At 38.6% G+C, this 22074-nt stretch overlaps 1 protein-coding gene across 1 annotated transcript; it reads right to left on the bottom strand.

Moving 5' to 3' along the window:
• Nucleotides 1-7106: 7106 nt before the first annotated feature.
• LOC144446863 (uncharacterized) lies at nt 7107-7523 on the bottom strand. Its single transcript, XM_078136708.1, has one exon. It carries the CDS (start codon nt 7521-7523, stop codon nt 7107-7109), a length of 417 nt encoding a protein of 138 aa, XP_077992834.1.
• Between the last annotated feature and the right edge of the window lie 14551 nt (nt 7524-22074).

Below are 22074 nucleotides of genomic sequence, written 5' to 3'. Positions count from 1 at the left end.
GCTGTCGCCGTGACCACTGTAGATTCGCCCATGTGTGTATCGAACAGGGCTGTGGAAAGGACCATCCACAATACTGTCATCGACCACAGGGCCAGAACCACTCTAACCTTGCATAGGAGTCAATTACTAGTCCATTGACAGATTGTATAGCAACTTGGAAACATGAACTGGAATCGGACATTGACAGCGAATTCATCTTAAATGGCATAACTCATGGTTTTAACATTATTAGCCCAGGTAGTAATGGCACGGCGTTTTTTATTGAAGAACAACCGTTGCCCCAGCAGGTATTTATCACAGACGCAAGCAGCACAGGCGGTGCGGGACTATACGCGAGCGATTGGTTTTATACGCGATGGTCAGCTGACCACATAGACATAGAACACATGCACATAAACCTTAAGGAACTCTTTACAGTACTGATGGCATGCAGACGCTGGCATACCTATTGGGAAAAATGACATATTGTTGTTTACACAGACAACAAAACTACAATGTACATCATAAACTCTGGAACTTCACGAAACATGCAAGCTATGACATGGATCAGAGAACTCTTCTGGCTGTCCGCAACATCAAACTTCTACATCACAGTCCGTTACATCAACACAAAAGAAAATAGTACCGATGCATTATCACGCATGCACGAACTTACATATTATTTCAAAGCCATGGATGTACTCTCTCCGCTTAATACCCAGCACATTCGTAACTGGCACAATCATATGACTGATGAATCGTATTCTCTCTTACTACAGGACTGTACAACACCAACTACAATGCCTGGATGCAGAAGTAACTACATACAAATGGCTAGCATATGCAGAGACAACGAAGCGGACATACAGCTCACAGCGAACTGCCTTCCTACGATTTTGTTTGTACTTTGCTATCCAACCAGTGCCATGCAGTCAACTAAATGTGTGTTGCTATGCAGTATTCCTATCGCGTACCTTAAAGCCTACTAGTATACCAGGATATCTTAATATAGTTAGATTACTTCATGCGAAGGCTAGCTTACCAAACCCTCTGGAAGATAACTGGCTACTTGATAGTGCGTGCTCATGGATCACCACCAAAACAAAAACTTCCTATCACACCCACAATTTTAGCAGACATCCATACAAAGCTAGATCTAACCATTCCATTTAATGCAACCTTCTGGGCAGTCTGCGTAGTAGCCTTCTTCACTTTTGCCAGGAAATCTACGCTGTTACAGCAAACGGCCAAACTACCAGCAGATGACAAATATCTCCACAGATCAGACATTTCTTTTTACACAGAGTATGCTATCTTAAACATTAAACACACCAAGACAATTCAGTGTGGACAACGGGTTCAGTTACCATTACAAGCTATCCCTAATTCTTGCCTCTGCCCTATTGCGGCAGTTAAACACATGATCGTTCTTAGTCCTACAAGTACAATTGCTGACCATTTATTCACTTATAGTGTCACACACAGAAATGGGATGAAAACCATGATCCCACTTACACATGATAAGTTCACAAATACACTTAAACTAGTACTCAGTAGTTGCGGATACAATTCATCACAGTACGCCGCAGAGGAGGAGCAACTTTTGCATTTAACTTAGGCATTCCAGCAATTCTTATCACGCAACAAGGTGACTGGCGCTCAAACGCCTTTGAACGATATACAATTGCTAACAGTGACACTAAGCTTAAGGTCGCAAAAACCCTTGCATTAGCCTTAGCTGATAATGATGTGGACTAGTAACTCTACATTTTTTATAATTTTTGTTCACTGTGCCAGTGTTGGGGGTTTGGTGGAATTGACCACCTTTGCAGATTGTCAATTAATAAAGAATTGACCTTTGACCCCAACACTTGGCTTGTGCTTTATTTATTGTTGGTAGTTGGTTAGCCATTTAAGTAGACAATAACACTAGTTTTATTGGCGTTTAAAGGGGGGTGGAACGAGGCTGTATCCCTGGAACGAGGATTGCATGTGCTCGCGCCATTCTTGAACAGTTTGCAAACAATACCACCCACCCACCCAGCAAAACAAACAAACAAACAAACAAACAAAAATTGTATGTTATATGTATTTGATATATGTATGGCAGAATTGACCACCTTTGCAGATTGTCAATTAATACAAGAATTGACCTTTGACCCCAACACTTGGCTTGTGCTTTATTTATTGTTGGTAGTTGGTTAGCTATTTATATCACAAACAAAATTCAAAATATCGACACTGATGTTCCTTTACAACTTCTGTATACTGGTTAAGTGGTCAAAATCGGCGAAAATTTAGCAGAAAATGTTATTTTCAATCGTATTAAATTTGAATGAAAATAATTAACGGCTCACTAATTCGATTATGATGCAACAGTTGATCCCACACTCTGATTCGTGATTGCCAGTGAAAGTGTACTACATATCTAAAGTCATCACCTCAAAACCTTCAGAAAAGTGAGATTCTGTAAATACAATTCAATATTACATACTGATGGAAATTTGCAGCTCGTAATTTGACCGTGCGCCACGGTATCAGTAATGTGATCATTACATAGAGTACACCAAGTTCACACACGGTGACAGCCACCCACTTGTAGTTAATAATGCCTTCCAAGTCAAAATTAAACATAATTTTTCATGAACTGAGCCATTATTTACATTATTAACAATGTTAGGGGAGACAATTTTGGCTGCGGCCATGTTGAAATCTGAATTTTACCTAAAAAATGCATGCTAAAAATCCGATCGGAAAATTTCTCAGATTGTGCATAATCTACCCACCACTGACTAGTATAAAATAGCGCCAATAGCGGCAATAGCATTGCAGCACAATAATAATAATAAAGCGAATTTATAATTTTCCGAAGTGCTCTAGGCACAGACACAGAACTATTAACAAAAACGAGAGGATCCAGAAAAACAATTAAAAACATAGGAAGAATGCAGAGAGAAGTGGGCAAATGGGTTAGATTTAAGACTGAAATAGGCGAGTTTTAAGGGCAGAGCGGAAAGAGGACTTAGAGTGAGTGTGTCGAAGACTGTGGGGAAGACTGTTCCAAACTGAAGGAGCAGTGTAGGCGAAGGAACACTCACCGAGCTTCTTAGTGAAAAATGGTTTCTTTAGGATGCGGGAGCCGGAAGAAGACCTAAGTTGTCTATGGGGAGCATAAAGATGAAGAAGCTGAGAAAGATATTCAGGACCGGTCACCTCCAATTCATCATAACAAATAGAAGAAACCTTGTATTGTAATTTGTATGCGAGAGTTGATCGGTAACCAATGCAAAGAGTGTAGAAGTGGTTCAGTGTGCTCGAACTTTGTTGCTTCGCACACAAGGCGCGTGGCTGCGTTCTGTACATGCTGTAGCTTGTTAATAACAACTGGAAAGCAGACTACTAAAGTAATCCAAGTGAGAAAGAACAAACGCAAAGACAAGAGTCTTGGTGGCCTATTGCGTTAGAAAATGACGGATGGAAGCAATTCGATGAAGGTGCATATACGACAGATTACAGACATTCTGAACATGCTCTGTCATGTTCAAATGACAGTCAACAATGACACCAAGATTCTTGATGCTAGAGGAAAAGTGCACATTGGCATCACCGACATGGATGTGAATAGGGAGAGACTCTTTGGCGGCCAGCCAGGGTGACATGATTAGCATAGCTTCGGTTTTACTATCATTTAACTGAAGTTTGTTGTGAGTCATCCATGCTTTAACATCATCTATAAAATTCTCCATGGTTTCGATCATGGGTCAAATTTGGTCAATTTGAGCACTTCTATACAATTGATTATCATCAGCAAATGCATGATGATCGACAGAATGTGAACTTACAAGATCAAAAAGAGGTTGGGTGTACAAGACTAAAAGAACCGGTAAGAGAACTGAACCCTGAAAAATGCCAAAAGACAGAACAGATAAATCTGACTTTGACCCATTAACTGTGACAGCTTGCATGCTGTTGGTAAGATAAGACTAAACAGGCAAGAACAGAATCGGTGATACCATAAGTGTGTTCGAGTCGATGGAGTAAGATATTATGGTCGATGGTATCAAATTCTGCAGACAAGTCAAGGAGAATTAAAATACTGATACTGTACAGTTTTTAAAGATGTTTACACACATGCTGATCCATGCTCTAGTACTAGTACTAGGTATAGATCATTTTTCTGAATGACTATCCAGTTCCCTATCCACCCATGTTGTTATCTTTGCAATAAACGCAATGATTTGGCTGTTGCTATGAGTGTGGTCATGTTGCCAGATGCTGTTAGTCAAGGACATAATGCTTGCTGAATTGAAAAGTAACCATGCGATGTGATGATGACTGATTTCCAATATGGCGTCAGTCACAATGCTAATTAACATATTTTTAAAAAATTCCAAAAATACAAAAACATCACCAAAAATAGAAAAGAACATGTGCTGACTTGAAATTAACAAATCTGATAAGCTACCCTCTGCACATCTACATGCCAGATAATAAAGCAATCTGACAAGTAGTATTTGAGAAGTTGAAAATATCATTTTTGACAAAAAATTCCTAAAAAACTGGAAAATAGCACAGATCAACTTGGCATGAACAAATCTGAACAGCCTCCCCCCAAGAAACATGCAGACCAAATATTAAAGTTTTCTGACTGACGGTTTTGGAGAAGAAGATTGACGAACACACGACAGAGAATCAACCTAACCCTTAAGGTAATCAGGTAGCAACCAGCTACGAGCACTGGCCAATCACTGGCAAGATGAGGCCTGTAGATCTGTAACACACATTATTGACTTCACGGCCATTCATATACAATTTGTCGTTCAATTTTCGAATATAGACTTTGAAATACCTAGTGAATCGATGTATGTAAAAATAATTCCTTATTGGAAGCAAAATCCTTTACAAAAACGTCAAATTTGGTCAAATTTTTGGAAATAAATCGATGAAAATTTCAGCAAGCATCACCTGTAAATGTATTTGACACACACCTGGACCTTTGACCTAGACACATTCAAAAACTACACATTCTATCGATGTTAGATAGAAAATAAGTGAATTTCCCATTAATTTGATGTAAAAATCCAAACCTTGCCATTTTCAAGCCCCAACAAAATCATGCCGCTCTGTAATAAATAACCCAATCGAAAGACGAAAACCAAACATCGATAGGTCAGAGTTCAAAGAATTACCATACAACTACATTGCCATCCGGGTACTTCCAGCCAACATGTATTTTCATGTCAAAAGATTGGTACGAACATAGGGAAAAGGACAAATAATCAATCAGATTTCTAATATTATTTTCTGTATATTTCAAATAAAGTTTAAATACTGTTTCCTCTCAGTGTTTTTTTCTTTCTATTCCCCAACCGAAGAAAGCCGTCTGTGTACGAAGATATTTTAATGAAGGATGAAGTTGTCGATAGAGTTGGAACATATATATTTTTAGGGATGACTTTATAAACTTTCATGGAAACAGAACACACATGCCATTGTCAAAAAACTTCACAGTCGGTTGTACTGCCTAAGGAAACTGAGATTTTTTAATGTTAGCATAGATCTACTACAAATGTTTTATACTTCAACTTTGAGCACTGTTTTCACTTTTAGATTAGTATGTTGGGGCTGGAAATATTACTAAACAAGACAAAGACAGACTTGACAAAATCATCAGAAAAGCGGCTGGGGTGGTTGGTAAAAAACAGACTAACATTGACAACATAATACCACAGACAAATTACAGACAGACTGGGAACAATATTAGCTGACGACACACATCCACTTAGGCCAGAATTTGACAGTCGACGTATAGAAAGAAGCGGCAGACTCAAGACTACCACGCACCAGAACAACACACTATAAGCAATCATTCATTCCAGCAGCAATTAAATTACACAATCAACTGACAGACAGACCTCGACTCTAGCCCTACATGCTCACATGTCTAGCTGTGGCCACTCTTTCTTTTTTAACACCTACCCTCTTCGAGTTATCGTCGTTTTCCATTGAGGCAGGGCTCAAAATTCCCGCCGGCCCAGCGGCCCAGGGCAGGTGAAAAGTGGTGCTGGGCCGGTAAAATTTATGCACACCTGCCCAGTTGGGCCGGCGCTTTTTTTTGGAATACTTTATTATAAACTGCTTATTCTAATTTGGTTAATAATTGTTATCGCAATCGTTTTGGGGTTTTATTTTTTGTCGATTTGTCTCTTGTAACTTAGCTTATTTCGATCGCGATCAAACCTAAGTTTCTTCATTTCCGCATTGTCTAATGACAGAATGCAATGACCTTTCAACCTCTCCATATATGGACATTGCGTCATAGGTACGTATTGGTTTGATTTGCATATCAATAGCAACCATGTGTTTCACTTATGTGACCAGCCATGTCATGTGTTCATGAAGTAGTATTTACCTCTGCGGGCCCTGACCTCGAAGTGACGTTACGTATACTATTAAATGAAAGCTGTTGAATAAACATGAGCTTATTAAAGTTTGGATTTATGAAGTCTTCAAACAATGATACTCCAAATGAAAAGAAGAAGCAAGAAAGAAAAGAAAGTGAGGGTGGTGACGGCGAGAAAGCTGGGAAGTTGCGTATGGAGAGTGATAATTTAGTGGCAATACCAAGTACATCGAAAGAGACTGAAAAGTCACACAAAGATGATGACGGAGATAGCAAATCGACAACGTTTTGGAAGCAGGATGAAAGGAAAAGAAAGCGAAAATTCCGTGAAGAATGGGAGAAAGAATATAAATGGTTGAAAAGAGAAGAGAACGATTGGCGCAGTTCACTGAGTATCGACTAATTAGATGCGTTACTATACTACGTATTGTATTGGATGGGCCAGAGAGTGAGGCTATGTTGCGATCAGGGCATTAGACAGGTGGCTCAATAGTGGTATTTACCGTAGAAGACTTGATCTAAAGGACTAGTAACAAAATTAGTGAAAGGTGAATTGGGCAGGTAAAATTTTGGTTGGGCAGGTAAAATTTTCAACCACCTGCCCAATGGGCAGGTGGGGAAAAAAACGAATTTCGAGGCCTGTGAGGCCATACAGCCCTGCTCCCATCAGGGAGTAGGTAGTTTTACGTGCAAGTTGTATTTTTTCTTTAACATTCCTTGATGATCAGCTTTCAATAGTGGCTGAGCTGCGAATGATTCCTACATGTTGACATTCACTTTCTATGTCAATGTATTCATTGTTGAATTTAATAGCTGGATCAGGTAAATTTAACTTTTTCTTGGATGTAAAGGTGATTACTTTGGTTTTCGCACAGTTAATGAGATATCTATTTTTGTTTGCGTATTGTTCCTGGATAGACATTAGGCACTGCAGGTCTAAGGTGGTGTCTGAGAGAAATGTGAGGTCATCTGCCAGTGCTACAGCTCCACAGTGAATGTAGCCGATATGAAAGCCTAATTCACTGTCTGAGACCTGGTTTAGAAGGGGGTTAAGGAACATCTTGTATGCAGCCGGTGACCATATTCCACATTGTCTTACTCCTTGTTGTCGATGAAGTGTTTTGATAACTGACCTTCCCATTTGACCTGGGAACTTAGGTTGTTGTACCAGTCATTTAGAAACATCCAGTGAGGTGGATTCATACCAATAAAGTTTAAGTTGTAGAAAGTTTGTCATGCCAAACAACATCGAAAGCTTTAGAGGCGTCAATGAATGCTGAGTAAAGTGTCTTATTCTGATCAGATGCTTCTGCAATTGCCTCGGTGAGTATTAGTGCTGCGTTAGAATTGAGGTTTTCTTTTGTTTTTCACGCGCAACTAGTCCTGCTTACAGACGGTGCACGAGTCTATATTACTGACTTGACTCTAAACACCGAGATAGGAGGGACAATTGTCAGAATTGAGTCCCGGATTACTCCGTATGCAAGCAGGACTAACGCGCAACATGCATAATACGGTTCGAAACAGGGCCATGGCACCCTGGTCAAACACAATATACAATGAAACAATGACAAAACGTTTTGGCTACCGAATGCGCCCCTGGCCTGAACCTTTGTTTTGTACCGACCGGTCAGTTCTAGACATGTGCACCGTCTGCAAGCAATCAGGACTAAGTCACTTGTGAGCTGATATGCTATTCAAGCATAATAGCTCGTGCAGCGGCAGCAAAGCTGCCGCGTAGCGGCTCAATGACTAGTACGCATGCGCGTCGTATATACTATGCGGAAAAAAATTGGTGGTTCTCCCAAGGATGCATTGCGGTGCGCAGTGACTACGCATGCGCCTTCCATATGCTACGTGCATTCTCCATGCGCTACCATATCATCGTATAGCATAGGTGATATAACATCACCATGCATTGCAATATTGTAACAGTAGGCCTGTTGGCACGATTATCGTAGCATTGTAACGAGTATCGAGGCATCACTTTACCTCAAGGAGAAATTGTTACACTATTTGGAAGTTTGATGCACGGTGGTACGCAATACGGACCACTGATGACATAGCGCAGTTTAATTTCTGGGTTGTGGAAGTGTGGTTTCGACATTTATATTGTCGATAATTGATTTTTAGCACAACTGAACTGAGGTTCAGTAGTGCTATAGGGATCGCCCGGCGTCTGTCTGTCTGTCTGTCTGTCTGTCTGTCTGTGTGTGTGTGTGTGTGTGTGTGTGTGTGTGTGTGTGTGTGTGTGTAAACAACTTAAAGTCAAAAACTGCTGAACCGATTGCCATGATATTTGGTGGGTCCATTACCTTGGGTGTCTAGTTGGGAAATTGTTCAAATCAAAATGATCGCATCACAGGTGTGTGATTTGGGTCAAAAAATGTGATTTTTGGTCAAAAAACTTAAACTCAGAAACTACTGGGCAGATTGGTGCGAAATTTGGTGGGAAGATTCTTTAGGGGGTGTAAAGTAAGATTTGTTCATGACATGATGATTCCATCAGTGATATGCAAATTAGGGCTAAAAATGTGTCTTTTTGGTTAAAAATCTATAATTCCAAAACTACTATTGGGCTGAAATTTGATGGGGATGCATCTAGAGATGTATGGACGAAGATATATTAAGCATACAATGATTCCATGAGTGATATGCAAATTAGGTGTAAGAATGTTCATTTTTGGTCAAAAACTTATATCTCAAAAAGTACTTGGTCAATGAGTCTTAAACTTGGCGAGATGTTTCTGAAACTGTTATTCTGCAGATTTTCTTCAAAATATTTTGACAAAATTGGCCCTAGCGACCATGACCACGCCCTTTAGCAACAACCAAATGGCAGTATATTTTGGTCAAATAACAACATCATCTGGTAGGCAAGTGAGTAAACATTCAAAAAATGTGTGCAAATACCCTAGCAACCATGACCACGCCCATAGCAACAGCCAAACAGTGGTGTATTTCACAAAGATAACAACAGGGTTTAATAGACAATTGAATAAACATTCAAAAAATGTATGTAAATTTGCATAGCAACAAAACCACACCCATAGCAACAGCCAAATAATCACGTATTTTGCAAAGATAACAACAGGAATAGAAAGACAAATGAATAAACATTCAAAAAATGTATACAAATACCCTAGTAACCATGACCACGCCCATGGCAACAGCCAAACGGTGGTGTATTTCACAAAGATAACAATGGGGTTTAATAGACAAATGAATAAACATTCAAAAAATGTATGCAAATACCCTGGTAACCATGACCACGCCCATAGCAACAGCCAAACGGTGGTGTATTTCACAAAGATAACAATGGGGTTTAATAGACAATTGAATAAACATTCAAAAAATGTATTAAAATTTGCCTAGCAACAAGACCATGCCCATAGCAACAGCCAAATGATCACGTGTATTGCAAAGACAATATCAGGAATTCATACACAAGTGAACAAAAACATACATAAATGTATGCAAATATATCTAACAACATGACCACGCCCATAGCAACAGCCAAATGAGAGCATTTATCGTAAAGATAGCAACATGGTTGGATAGGCAACTGGATAGTTATTCAGCAAATGAACACCTATTGTTAGCATGGACTAGCATATGGATAAACATTTAAAACTGTACAGTTGTGCTACAACGCCATTGGCGGTATTTTTTTACATGTTCTAAAAAGAATAACTACTTTCCTATGTTTGTTGGTATAGTAACATTCCTAAATCATCGAGTTGAATTGAGAAATCGTGATGTTCGGCAACATATCAACAAAACATTTGTCCAAAGACCAACGTACGTTGGTGGAGGGTCTATGATAAGTTGGATGATTGAAAATGAACAATATTAATCTAATGGCTATGATGGTTTTTGAAACCAACAACTGCATAGAGTGTTGACTTTCTTTACTTCTCGTCCATGTCAGAGAATTAGATGTCATTCAATAAAATAAATTTTGATGGTCAATACCCCTGGAAAATGACCCAAATCAAGTGTATCAGATCAACCCTGGCCCAGGCAGCCGGTCACAAATGAATCTACCCTGCGCGAGCTTATGGGCTTTGCCTAGTTATGATATTACAAAATAATGACGTCATTAGGCATTTGCGAATAATCGAAATACTGTCATCCGCGGTAATGGATACAACACTATGTAAATATTAGCAGCTCGCGTAGCAGCTCAATGACTAGTACGCATGCGCGTCGTATATCCTATGCGAAAAAATTTGGTGGTTCTCCCAGAGATGCATTGCGGCGCGCAGTGACTACGTATGCGCCTTCAATATTCTATGTGCATTCTCCCCTCGCTACCGTACTCTGGTCGTCATAAGGCGACATAACATCGCCATGCATTGCAATATTGCAACAGTAGGCCTGTTGGCACGATTATCGTAACATTGTAACGAGTATCGAGGCATCACTGTACCGTACCCCTAGAAGAAATTGTTATAATATTTGAAAGTTTGACGGCCGGTACGCGATACGGACCACTGATGACATAGTGCAGTTGAATTTCCAGGTTGTGGAACTGCGGTTTTGACATTTATATTGTCGATAATTGAATTTTTATATGTTCTAAAAAGAATAACTACTTTCCTATGTTTGTTGGTACAGTAACATTCCTAAATCATCGAGTTGAATTGAGAAATCGCGATGTTCGGCAACACTATGATGTCAACAAATCATTTGTCCAAAGACCAACGTTGGTGGCGGCCCGTTGGTGGAGGGTCTATGATATGTTGCGGGCTGATTAAAAATGAACAATATTAACCTAATGTGAGTAATGGCCATGAAGTTTTTTAAAACCAACAACTGCATAGAGTGTTGACTTTGTTTGAAATGTTTTGTGACATATTGTGAGAGCCGTTTCTCGTCCATGTCAGAGATATCATTCAATAAAATAAATTTTGATGATCAACACCCCTGGAAAATTACCCAAATCAAGTGTACGAACCCTGGCCCGGCCCAGGCAGCCGAACCGGTCACAAATGAATCTACCCTGCGCGAGCTTATGAGTTTTGCCTAGTTATGATATTATCCTTGAAATTGAATTATTATCTCACAGGTCATTGGTCTACAAGCACAAACTCATAGGATATAGCAGATTGATAGTAAATGTATGATAATGGCGTTACGATGTGACTCACCTTGCAGTGTAACAGCAAATTTCAAAATTCGGGTAGTGGTAACCGTAGTCTGTTTTCATTGGTTCAGTCCGCAGCTCCCTGAAGTGACCCGAGTTGACCCGGAAGCGCAAAAGTCGAACTCGTCAATATTGACAAGTCAGGAATGTCAAGTGCTGATAAGTCAGGTTTGTCAAATGACAAGTCAGGAACGTCAAGTGGTGAGTCAGGTCCGTCAAATGACAAATCAGGAAGTCAATTTGTAAAATTGTACGAACGTTATATCATTGTTGGCAATCGATAATTCAATCTGGACAGTTGACCATTCATGGGGTGTAGCTAAATCAAAGCATACGTTAAATTCTGCACAAAGCACCCCAGCTCGCTTCGAAGTGATGGTACACCGTATACGTCAACTGAACGACTACTTTGACAGAACGAAATCGTAATACCAATGTCTACTAAGCTAGGTATGCTCTTGACAAGTTATATGACCTAGGTCATGAACTGGCAGAAGAGTTTTATATGCAGTTAACAGACTGTAAGTTATGGATAACTTAAGTTTTATACGTTCACACGTTTAAATTTTGCCAGTTTAGACATTACGTGGAATGACCTTGAGGGAAAGTGGCTCCACACAACGAATAGTAAACTTCTGCGTGGGCGATCGGGATGTGTTTTTGTTGTGTCTGTTCTCAGTGTTTGGCAGCTGATGTAATGAAATAACCATGGCAATATATGAAGCCAGATTTTTAGGGGTGCACACTTTTAACTCCGGGGGGGGGGAGGATTCTCCTTCCGAGCGCTGTATTTTTTGGTGACCCCCTGCAACAAAATGAATACAATAAGTAGCCCCGCCCCCAGATTTCTTGGATTTTTTCATGACCCCACCCCCCTAAAAAGCAAAAAAAAAAAACCACCGCGCCGTGGTAATTAACTTTTCACTCAAAACAAATACACAATATCAACTTTGATTCATTCAATATAAAATATACATTATGAGAAGGATAGTTGTGCTGTAAATAACGATTATTTATTATATAAGCAAAAACAATCGGACAGTAAGGGAGGTATCTTTGCAGTTATTATGTGTAATTACCAACATACCAGTTCAAAATACATTCTCACTGGAGAGAAAAGGGATGTTTAAATCTGATTTGAAGTTAGTAAGTAATATTTGCATTCATGTCTAACTATAAGTAGATACACTGTTTGAAAACGTTGGTATGCTTCACAGTTTGCATTGATTTGTTAAAAGTGAAAGTGGAAGTCTTCCATGGCAGAAGTACCTCAATGTCATGGTTATGTCTGTATTAGTATGGTACTATTGGGGAAAGCTTTCAGTAAAGCTTTCTCCTACGTGTCCTTATTTGAAAAAATGGGGACACCCCCTCTCACATCCTCCCCACTACGAATAACGTTCGTACAAATTTACTTATTACGTGACGTTCCTGACTTGTCATTTGACGTCCCTGACTCATCACTTGACGTTCCTGACTTGTCATTTGACGGACCTGACTTATCACTTGACGTTCCTGACTTGTCATTTGACGAGTTCGACTTTTGACGTGGATTACGTTCCATAGCAAACAAAGAGCTCAGATATGACTGACGTGCGACTCTACTCTGAGCACTAGTCATGATATGAGCAAATATTCAAATTTATAGAAAACAAAACGTTGTTTTCTTTTTTTAAATAAATATTGATATGAAATAAACATTTTTCTCCTTTTAAAATTAAAATTGATTTGGTCAAATGTGACAGTTGCGTTTGATTACATAATTATTTTTTGTATCAGGTAATATAGGATACCCACCCCACCCCCACCCGTACGTTGAACCAGCGGCATCGGTCAAGGACCGTAAAACTTTAAAAAGTCTTAGACTGAAAGAGAAAGGGAACGGGAATTTCCTATATTTCGTTTACGTGTATTTGAAGTATTCTGTTTATAAATAGTGTATCCTCTGTGGTGGTCTTTATCATCGTTTTTGCGTGCCATGCACAGGGCACTCAGTCTTAGTTATGTTTACGAAAATAAACAAACACAAAAAATAAACCAGCAAGCAATGAATAAATAAATGAATAAATAAATAAATACTGACAAGCATCAACAAGAGAGTAATTACAAATCATTTTAAACTACAAGAATTATTATATGTTTTCCTATATGCGAAATGGTCACAATTGTACGTACAATTGTGCTCAGTTCGCATACAGAAAAACACTTTAATAGCAATTCATGTTATTGATAATGACTTGTAACTACTCTCTTGTTGATGCTTGTCAGTATTTATTTATTTATGTATTTATTTATTTTGTTTGTTTGTTTGTTTGTTTGTTTTCGTAAACATAACTAACTGAGCCCAAGTGCCCTCTGTTCCATGTTTACGGGAATTCCGCAACTTGGTAACTCGGCCAGATACATTGTACACAACATTCTTATAAAGCGCGTAGAGGTGTTGGGGATGGTTCAATTACACTTTTTAATTTAATAACGCAACATTTAAACAGTTCAAATACCTATGTTCGCATCCTCTTTATAGACTTTTCTAGTGCTTTCAATACCATACAACCGAAAGAAGAAGAAACTTGTTGATTCTTGTCAGAGAGGACGCTATTCCACAACATATTAAGGGCGGGCGAAAATTATAACAAGAATTATTTTGATGACGGAGCTGAAAATTTGGTTCTGTCACTCTATGCAAGTAGATGTGTACAATGGTAAAAATGTAAATACAGTAAATCACAAAATAATCAGTCGTGTTTGGCCACATCAGTTAAACACCTCTTTTACAGATTTTTTTGGGAAGTTTGGTGCTGGAGATTGAATCATTGAAATTTATTCCACCGGGGAAGAACAATTGATAAACAAACTTTGAAAGCAACAGAAAAAAACGTTTCTGGTGAGGGACATGGAAATAGTTAACTAGGAACTAATCAAAGTCCATGGACCAGACATGCAAATAATTACGACAAATTTCGGCGGGTACAAGTTTCACAAAAACAACAAAAAACATAATTTTATGCTAATAAAGCGATAAAGATTATGTTGGTGGCAAAAATAAGTAAATTCCCTCGGAAGATACTGCTTTAAGTTTGTTTATCGTTCTTACTGTCACATACGGGCACAGAGTTCCAGGTCGGTGAGTGGACCTGCGCGATCACAGAAACAAGTGTAATTTTACCCCTTTCATATATAGTTGGCTAAAATACGTCAATATTATTACGATATTATCGACATTTTATTGTATTCTGATAGAAATATTTTGATACATATCTCCTGAATCAAATGCCTGTGGTCTAACTGTAGATGAGTATTTGAAGTTGTGTTGACTAATTGAGAAGTTAATTATTAATGATGGGAAAGTTACCACTGATTCTATAGCTCTGGTCGAATAGCTATGGGACAGCTGGCCTGGTATGTGATGTAATGGTCAAGAGTGTATGTATAGCGAGTGTGGTTTAGGTCGTAGTTGAACATGCTAATCTGTAGTTTTCAAAGTTTATAGATGTCAAGAATATTAAGATGAGACATACCTGCCATTAACGTGTGAGTTATCTTATAAATTTGACGAATCACACCTTCATACTGTTCTTTGCAGATTCTCTCCATCTTTCCCCCTCTCTCTCCCCTCTCTCTGTATGTATGTATGTATGTATGTATGTATGTATGTATGTATGTATGTATGTATGTATGTATGTATGTATACAAGTAATAAATGCCGTCCGGGTAAATACACGCCGACGTAGGAGGCGTGTATTGCCAGGATGGCATTTATCTTGTACCCCGGCTAATAATTCAATGGTGTCATATTCTTTCCAGGAAAAACTTCATACACCCATTGTTTATGTTTTGATTTTCGACAAGACACCCTGACGCCAACGTGACTTCCAATCGAAGCTGACACGTGTCAACAAACTGGATACACGCCTGTGTCAACATTCAATGTCACACACGTATATCGCTATGTTGCACGACGAAAATAGCAATTTACATCCCAATGTACAGTGTATTTCATACCACTATGTATTTGCTTGATATTATTACGCAGGACATTCATGCTACAAACTACTCAATACAATCACATCCATCATGTTTGTGCAACTAGTGATATGAAATTTAATCGCCACTGATAAAACAAAACCTGGCTACTGACATCAAAAATACAACTTTCAGCGAAATTATTATCTGTGTCTAGTGTAAAGAAACAGCATATTAATTACATCCAAATGAAATACATCATTCAAACTTTTGAAATGTCGTGTATTACGAAGCAATAGTAGTACCGTCTACCTCTCGCAAGTTGTAGTAAAATACACCATTCAAACTACAATACAATACCGTCCACAATTATTGTGACTTTTTGTCCATTCCGTCTTCATCCCTATCTTCGGCCCAACTATTCCAAACTTGCATGATGAGCTAGTATTTTTTTCTGTGTATTTCTGTGTGTTTTTCAGTACACTTGCCTTCAGTTTCTGATCTATGTCCTCAGCTGTCATAACAGCAAACCGTCGCTTAGTATGTGTATTTTATTCACCTTCTAAATACACTCTGAGGTAATGTTTATTATTACGAAAATAGTGTTCAACGTGTGAACGGAAGTCTTATCTGTTCAGTCACAGTCAGGGGTCATGTTTTTTGTTATGATTGTCTGCGTCTAATCACTCTTCCGTGGATGCCATTAATTGGATCTCATACACAGAAAATACACTCCCGCCACTGACATTTGATAAATTTGCTAGTCTGCTGATACACCGGTCTTCACGCTTTTCCCTGATTGGTCAATAGCCTCATTTGTAACTGTCAGTCGAAATTTAACGCCCAGCCGGAGTACAAGTATGTATGTATGTATGTATGTATGTATGTATGTATGTATACAAGTAATAAATGCCGTCCGGGTAAATACACGCCGACGTAGGAGGCGTGTATTGCCAGGATGGCATTTATCTTGTACCCCGGCTAATAATTCGATGGTGTCATATTCTTTCCAGGAAAAACTCCATACACTCATTGTTTATGTTTTGATTTTCGATGAGACACCCTGACGCCAACGTGACTTCCAATCGAAGCTGACACGTGTCAACAAACTGGATACACGCCTGTGTCAACATTCAATGTTACAACTTTCAGCGAAATTGTGTATCTGTGTCTATTTGGTCCATTCCGTCTTCAGCGAAATTGTTTATCTGTGTCTAGCGTAAAGAAACAGCATATTAATTACATGCAAATGAAATACATCATTCACACTTTTGAAATGTCGTGTATTACGAAGCAATAGTAGTACCGTCTGCCTCTCGCAAGTTGTAGGAAAATACACCATTCAAACTACAGTGCAATACCGTCCACAATTATTGTGACTTTTTTGTCCATTCCGTCTTCATCCCTCTCCTCGGCCCAACTATTCCATACTTGCATGATGAGCTAGTATTTTTTTCTGTGTATTTCTGTGTACTATGATTTTTCAGTATGCCATTATACCGTCTACCTTGTAGTATGTGTATTTTATTCACCTTCTAAATACAGTCTGAGGTAATGTTTATTATTACGAAAATAGTGTTCAACGTGTGAACGGAAGTCTTATCTGTTCAGTCACAGTCTGGGGTCATGTTTTTGTTATGATTGTCTGCGTCTAATCACTCTTCCGTGGATGCCATTAATTGGATCTCATACACAGAAAATACACTCCCGCCACTAACATTTGATAAATTTGCTACTCTGCTCATACACCTGTCTTCACGCTTTTCCCTGATTGGTCAATAGCCCTCATTTGTAACTGTCAGTCGAAATTTAACGCCCAGCCGGAGTACAAGTATGTATGTACGTGCATACGTATGCATATGTATACGTGTATGTGTATGTGTATGTGGTGTTTCAATGGAATACTCAACCTCAATTTGTATATTGTTTGTAGCACCATTAAAAGTTAATGAGTTATGATTGTAAAATGGTGAGGGGGTTGTAAAAAAAATTTGTGAGAAGGAGGGGGGTTAGGAAAATATTAAGCCAGGTAGGGGTCACGCAAATTTTGTGGAGCAATTCCTCCGACCCCCCCCCCCCCCCCCCAGGTCTTAAATAATGAACCTCACGTTACAAAATTGGTAACCGAGAAAAAGAAATTGTATTGCTTCTGCATATGGAAAAAAAAAATTTGATGCAGGACTCGCAATAGAAAAAAATTGCTGTCACAGTGATGGGAAAAAATGTGCTGCCATACCCACTTCCTCCACCCCCCCCCCAATCAAATGGTTCTCCCCTAAGTAGAATCCAACAAGGCAGTATGTCCCTGTTTATTTGCTTCATTAATGACCTTCCAGACTAAGCAAGCCTTCATGGAAGACATATGTCCGTCTCCCCCCCCCCCCCATAAAAGTATTTCTTGTCGTGACTACAAGTTCTTTAGTTTGTATATTATGTTGAAGTCTTTCAGTTCAAAAAGGACAACAACTATGACATGGCAATCAAAAAGATGCACTATTATGTCTAGAACCTTCAGGCACATTAGCATTAATATTTATATTATCTTAATGATTTCAAAATAGGAAGACATAGCTATTTGATCCTGAAGATGAAGGTCAAGGTCCAGGTCAAAAGTCAGTGTGCCATTAGAAAGCTCATCATTGATAACCACAACGAAGGCACTTGAATAGGGTCTCTATCTGTTAAGCGTCAAGAGTTATCAGCCAAAATGTGAATATTTACAACAAATATGGCCACCATTTTGCTGTTATCATTCGGGGTTGTGAAATGAAGTAATGTGTATATGCAGACTATAGCATCTGACATTTGTACATGGTTTGGTTGAAATCAGTCCATGTATATCAGAGATATACATGGACACTTTGACAATAATACGGTTATTTGACCTTGATGATGGAGAGCAAGGTCAAAGGTCAATGTGCCATTAAAAAGCTCATGATTGATAACATGGGTGAAGACACTTGAATGAGGTCTCTATCTGTTAAACTTCAAACGTTATTGGGGCAAAGTGTGATTTATGACAAATATGGCCACCATTTTGCTGTTATCATTGGGGTTGTGAAACGATGTGATGTGTATATGCAGACTATAGCATCTGAAATTTGTACAAGGTTTGATTGAAATCTGACCATGCATATAGGAGATACAGGTGGACACGGAAGGACAGAAGGAAGGAAGGACGGACGGACGGATGGATGGATGGATGGATGGATGGATGGACGGACGGACCCAACGTAGTAGCCCCCAAATTTGGGGCTTCGCCCTTTGACGGCTAATTATGCACAGCCATGTATAAGGGACCGGTCAGTTTCTCCAGCCTGGGGGGGGGGGGGTTTGCCATCGGGCTGACAAAAAGTCACTGACCCCCCTATCTGTAAAACAAAAAACAGGCTGACCCCCCCCCCCTATCAGTTAATTCTAAAACATGATGAACCCCCCCCCCCCATATACCATATTCACATAACATATATTTTTTGATCGTGACTCAATTTGGACTGCTTGACTGTCTCACAAATACTTTACAAGATCCTGCGATAGCACAATCACATAATTATTGACAACACAGGGTAAATATATTCAAAATGGAGTTAAATAGCATCTAGTCCGTGAAAGATAGGGGGAAGCTTGAGGGAATATGTACACCTCTGATGGGGTCCTAGGGCTTCCCCCTAGAAGCCCTTGAGCTTTTTTAGGCAATTTTGAGACTATTCAGACACTTTCAGGCAATAATTTTCAAGCTTCACAAGACAGCACCAACATGTAAAAAGAACATGTAAAAAGCAACTTCACAGGGTTGAAATATTTTTAAAATAAGGTTTAATGGCATCTTGACAGTAAAGAGGTAGGGAGAAGAGCTTGAGACTGGGATAAACTATGTCCACTTCTTGTGTGTGTGGGTGTGGAGGAGGGGAGACCCCCTAGAAGTTCTGGGGTTTTTTTACTCTTGAAGCCCATTTTTTAGGATATTACGACACTTCCAGGCAATAACTTCCAAGCTTTACAAGACAGCACCATCAAGTATCACTAACTATCATTTATAACTTACATAGGGTTGAACTATGTTCTTAATCATTATAGTAATGGTCAGCATATGTAATGGTACTATCATTGGTAAGATAGATTTGGAGTTTTTTAACTATCTAAAGTGGCAAACATTTCACATCTTAAAAGACAACATCGTCTAAAATTAGCATAGGGTGAAAATTCTTAAGGAAAGTTTAATACCATTATGACATTAAAAGGGTTGGTGTGTCTGATTGTTGGTTGAATGCATGAGTGACCTATGGGGTGAGGGAGTCCTAGGGGTCTCCCCTAGCAGATCTGGAGGATGTTTGGTTCTATTAAGGCAACTTTTAGGTTATTCATAGCCTTTGAGGTAATATTTCAAAACGTTTTCGAAGCTAACGTTAATGTAAGTTAAGTTTTAAATGAGTTTCCCATGTCACATAAAAATGGGCCCGTAAAATTGGTTCAGTGGCATTAATATTGCCTGTATAGTAAAGTCACTGGTATGTTAGAGAACTTTAGGTGGTCATACCTAGTGTATAATACTGAATAGAAACTGGAATGACGAGATGTGGTGATTAATAGTATCGATAACATGTAGTGTCCAAAATAGAAAGTGCATCTACTCTTCATACTGAAGATTAGAACAATTTAGATTAACTTCTTTTATTAACTTTCTATGAAGATCACCATTACGAAACATTCAAGTTCACTTTTGCCCCAAACTGCAATATAAGTGAAGTATTAATTGTGAAACAGCCAATCATTTACATGACATGTTCTGTAACTAGTGTGGTAGCTAGATAATACATGTATATGTAGAGTTATGTTTGAACTCTTACGAGAAGTAATATTAAAGAAATGTATGTAACAAACAGGGACAATAATAAATTATACATGTACCAGTCAGTTCAGACAAGGCTATATGCCATTGTACAAAAGGATTTTCTTCTTCCATCACAATCCAAAACACAACCCCCCTACTGCCAATTTCAAAAACAGGGTGACCCCCTCCCATCCATAAACTACGCTTTCATATGATAGACAATTGCTTTATTGAAAATTACAAAGTTGCAAATTACGTAAATTACATAAAATGTCATATTAATATCGATAATGAATACTTATGTAGTTTTGCAATACGCAATTTACATTGACAAATTTGATTTAAAATATACAGGATATAATTTGATAACACAAATTATAGTCATAGTAATTCTAAATTCATAATATATCATGAACATTGAATTGGTCTATAAACTCAGCTGAATCTGTGGCTTGTTAATATATCTCACACAGCATAGACAAATTCAAAAATTCTCTCAAAAATACATCACAAACTTGAAAACTGTTCAATTCAACAAGCAGAATTTTGGCGAATAATATACGAATAACACTGTTTGCAATCAGGCACATAAAGGCAGTTCAAGTTTAATTGCAAGTATCAAAATATGGTTTGTCTTGTGGTTATGTGTTGTTGATAGACTTTGGAAGTTATAACAATTCCATCAAATAGTGTAGCTACTAAAATACAGTCAAGTACACTGGTTTTATGTTTAAAACAAACATATACTCACATTATAAATGATGATAAAAACTTTCTTTTCTATTTTCCATTTACGTGAGAGTGGGCAAGCCATTTACAGCTAAATCATTGAAACAGATTTTTATTCCACTTAGGCAGTTTATTTTGTACACGTAATAATTTAGTAACCAATCCATTGGCTTGAGTGACGTGTCCGTTGAAGGTAAAAATGCATACAGACGTTCCACAACCAAAGGTTCTTATTACTTACGAGTAACGTTGTGTCTGACCGTTTCTTTACCGCATCGCCATCACACCGCCTAGTTGTAAAGCCAGCCAAGCGGATAGTTAGATTCTCGACCTGAACAGACGAAACGCGTAACGTTACTCGTAAGCCTAATAAGAACCCTTGGTCGTGGTACTATGTTTTACCAACCTGATGAACGTGTTTAAAGACTGATAAATAACTTCTTATAGCATTAAAAGCACAAATGAAAATCACATGGTCTCAAAAAAATAGCTTCAAAGTGTTTCCAAAAAAATCCTGACGAGCATTCGCCTGGTAAACAGAGCATCAACAGGTGAGTAGTCTTTTTTATACTAATATTCTAACAAACACAAATCGAAGTATGTTATGGGAATACATTATGTTTGGTATTTTTGCAATCCGGGGGATCAATACTAACCATTCGGAGACTATAATGAACTCCTTAGTTAGGACAATAAAAATAAAACATGATTCTTAGTGTTTCCATAATAATCATAAACAAACTAGTTGTACATGTACTGATATAGGCACATAAACCGTGATACTAGTTAGCACAACTGAACTGAGGGTTCAGTAGTGCTATAGGCATGGCAAAGTGTCTGTCTGTCTCTCTGTCTGTGTGTGTGTGTGTGTGTGTGTGTGTGTGCTTTGATATTTGGTGGTCATGTTACTTCTTGTGTCTATTTGGGAAATTGTTCAAATCAAAATGATTGCATCAGAGATTTGGGTTTTGGGGTCAAAAACTCCAAACGTACTGGGCAGATTGGCATGAAATTTGATGG

This window comes from Glandiceps talaboti, chromosome 2, assembly GCF_964340395.1.
Source record: "Glandiceps talaboti chromosome 2, keGlaTala1.1, whole genome shotgun sequence".
NCBI classification, from domain to species: domain Eukaryota; kingdom Metazoa; phylum Hemichordata; class Enteropneusta; family Spengelidae; genus Glandiceps; species Glandiceps talaboti.
The sequence above is the reverse complement of the archived record's forward strand: the minus strand, read 5'-3'. Positions and strand labels throughout refer to the sequence as shown.

Coding starts and splice junctions, on each gene's coding strand:
- LOC144446863 (XM_078136708.1), bottom strand. CDS start 7,523: ATGGGAAGGTCAGTTATCAAAACACTTCATCGACAACAAGGAGTAAGA.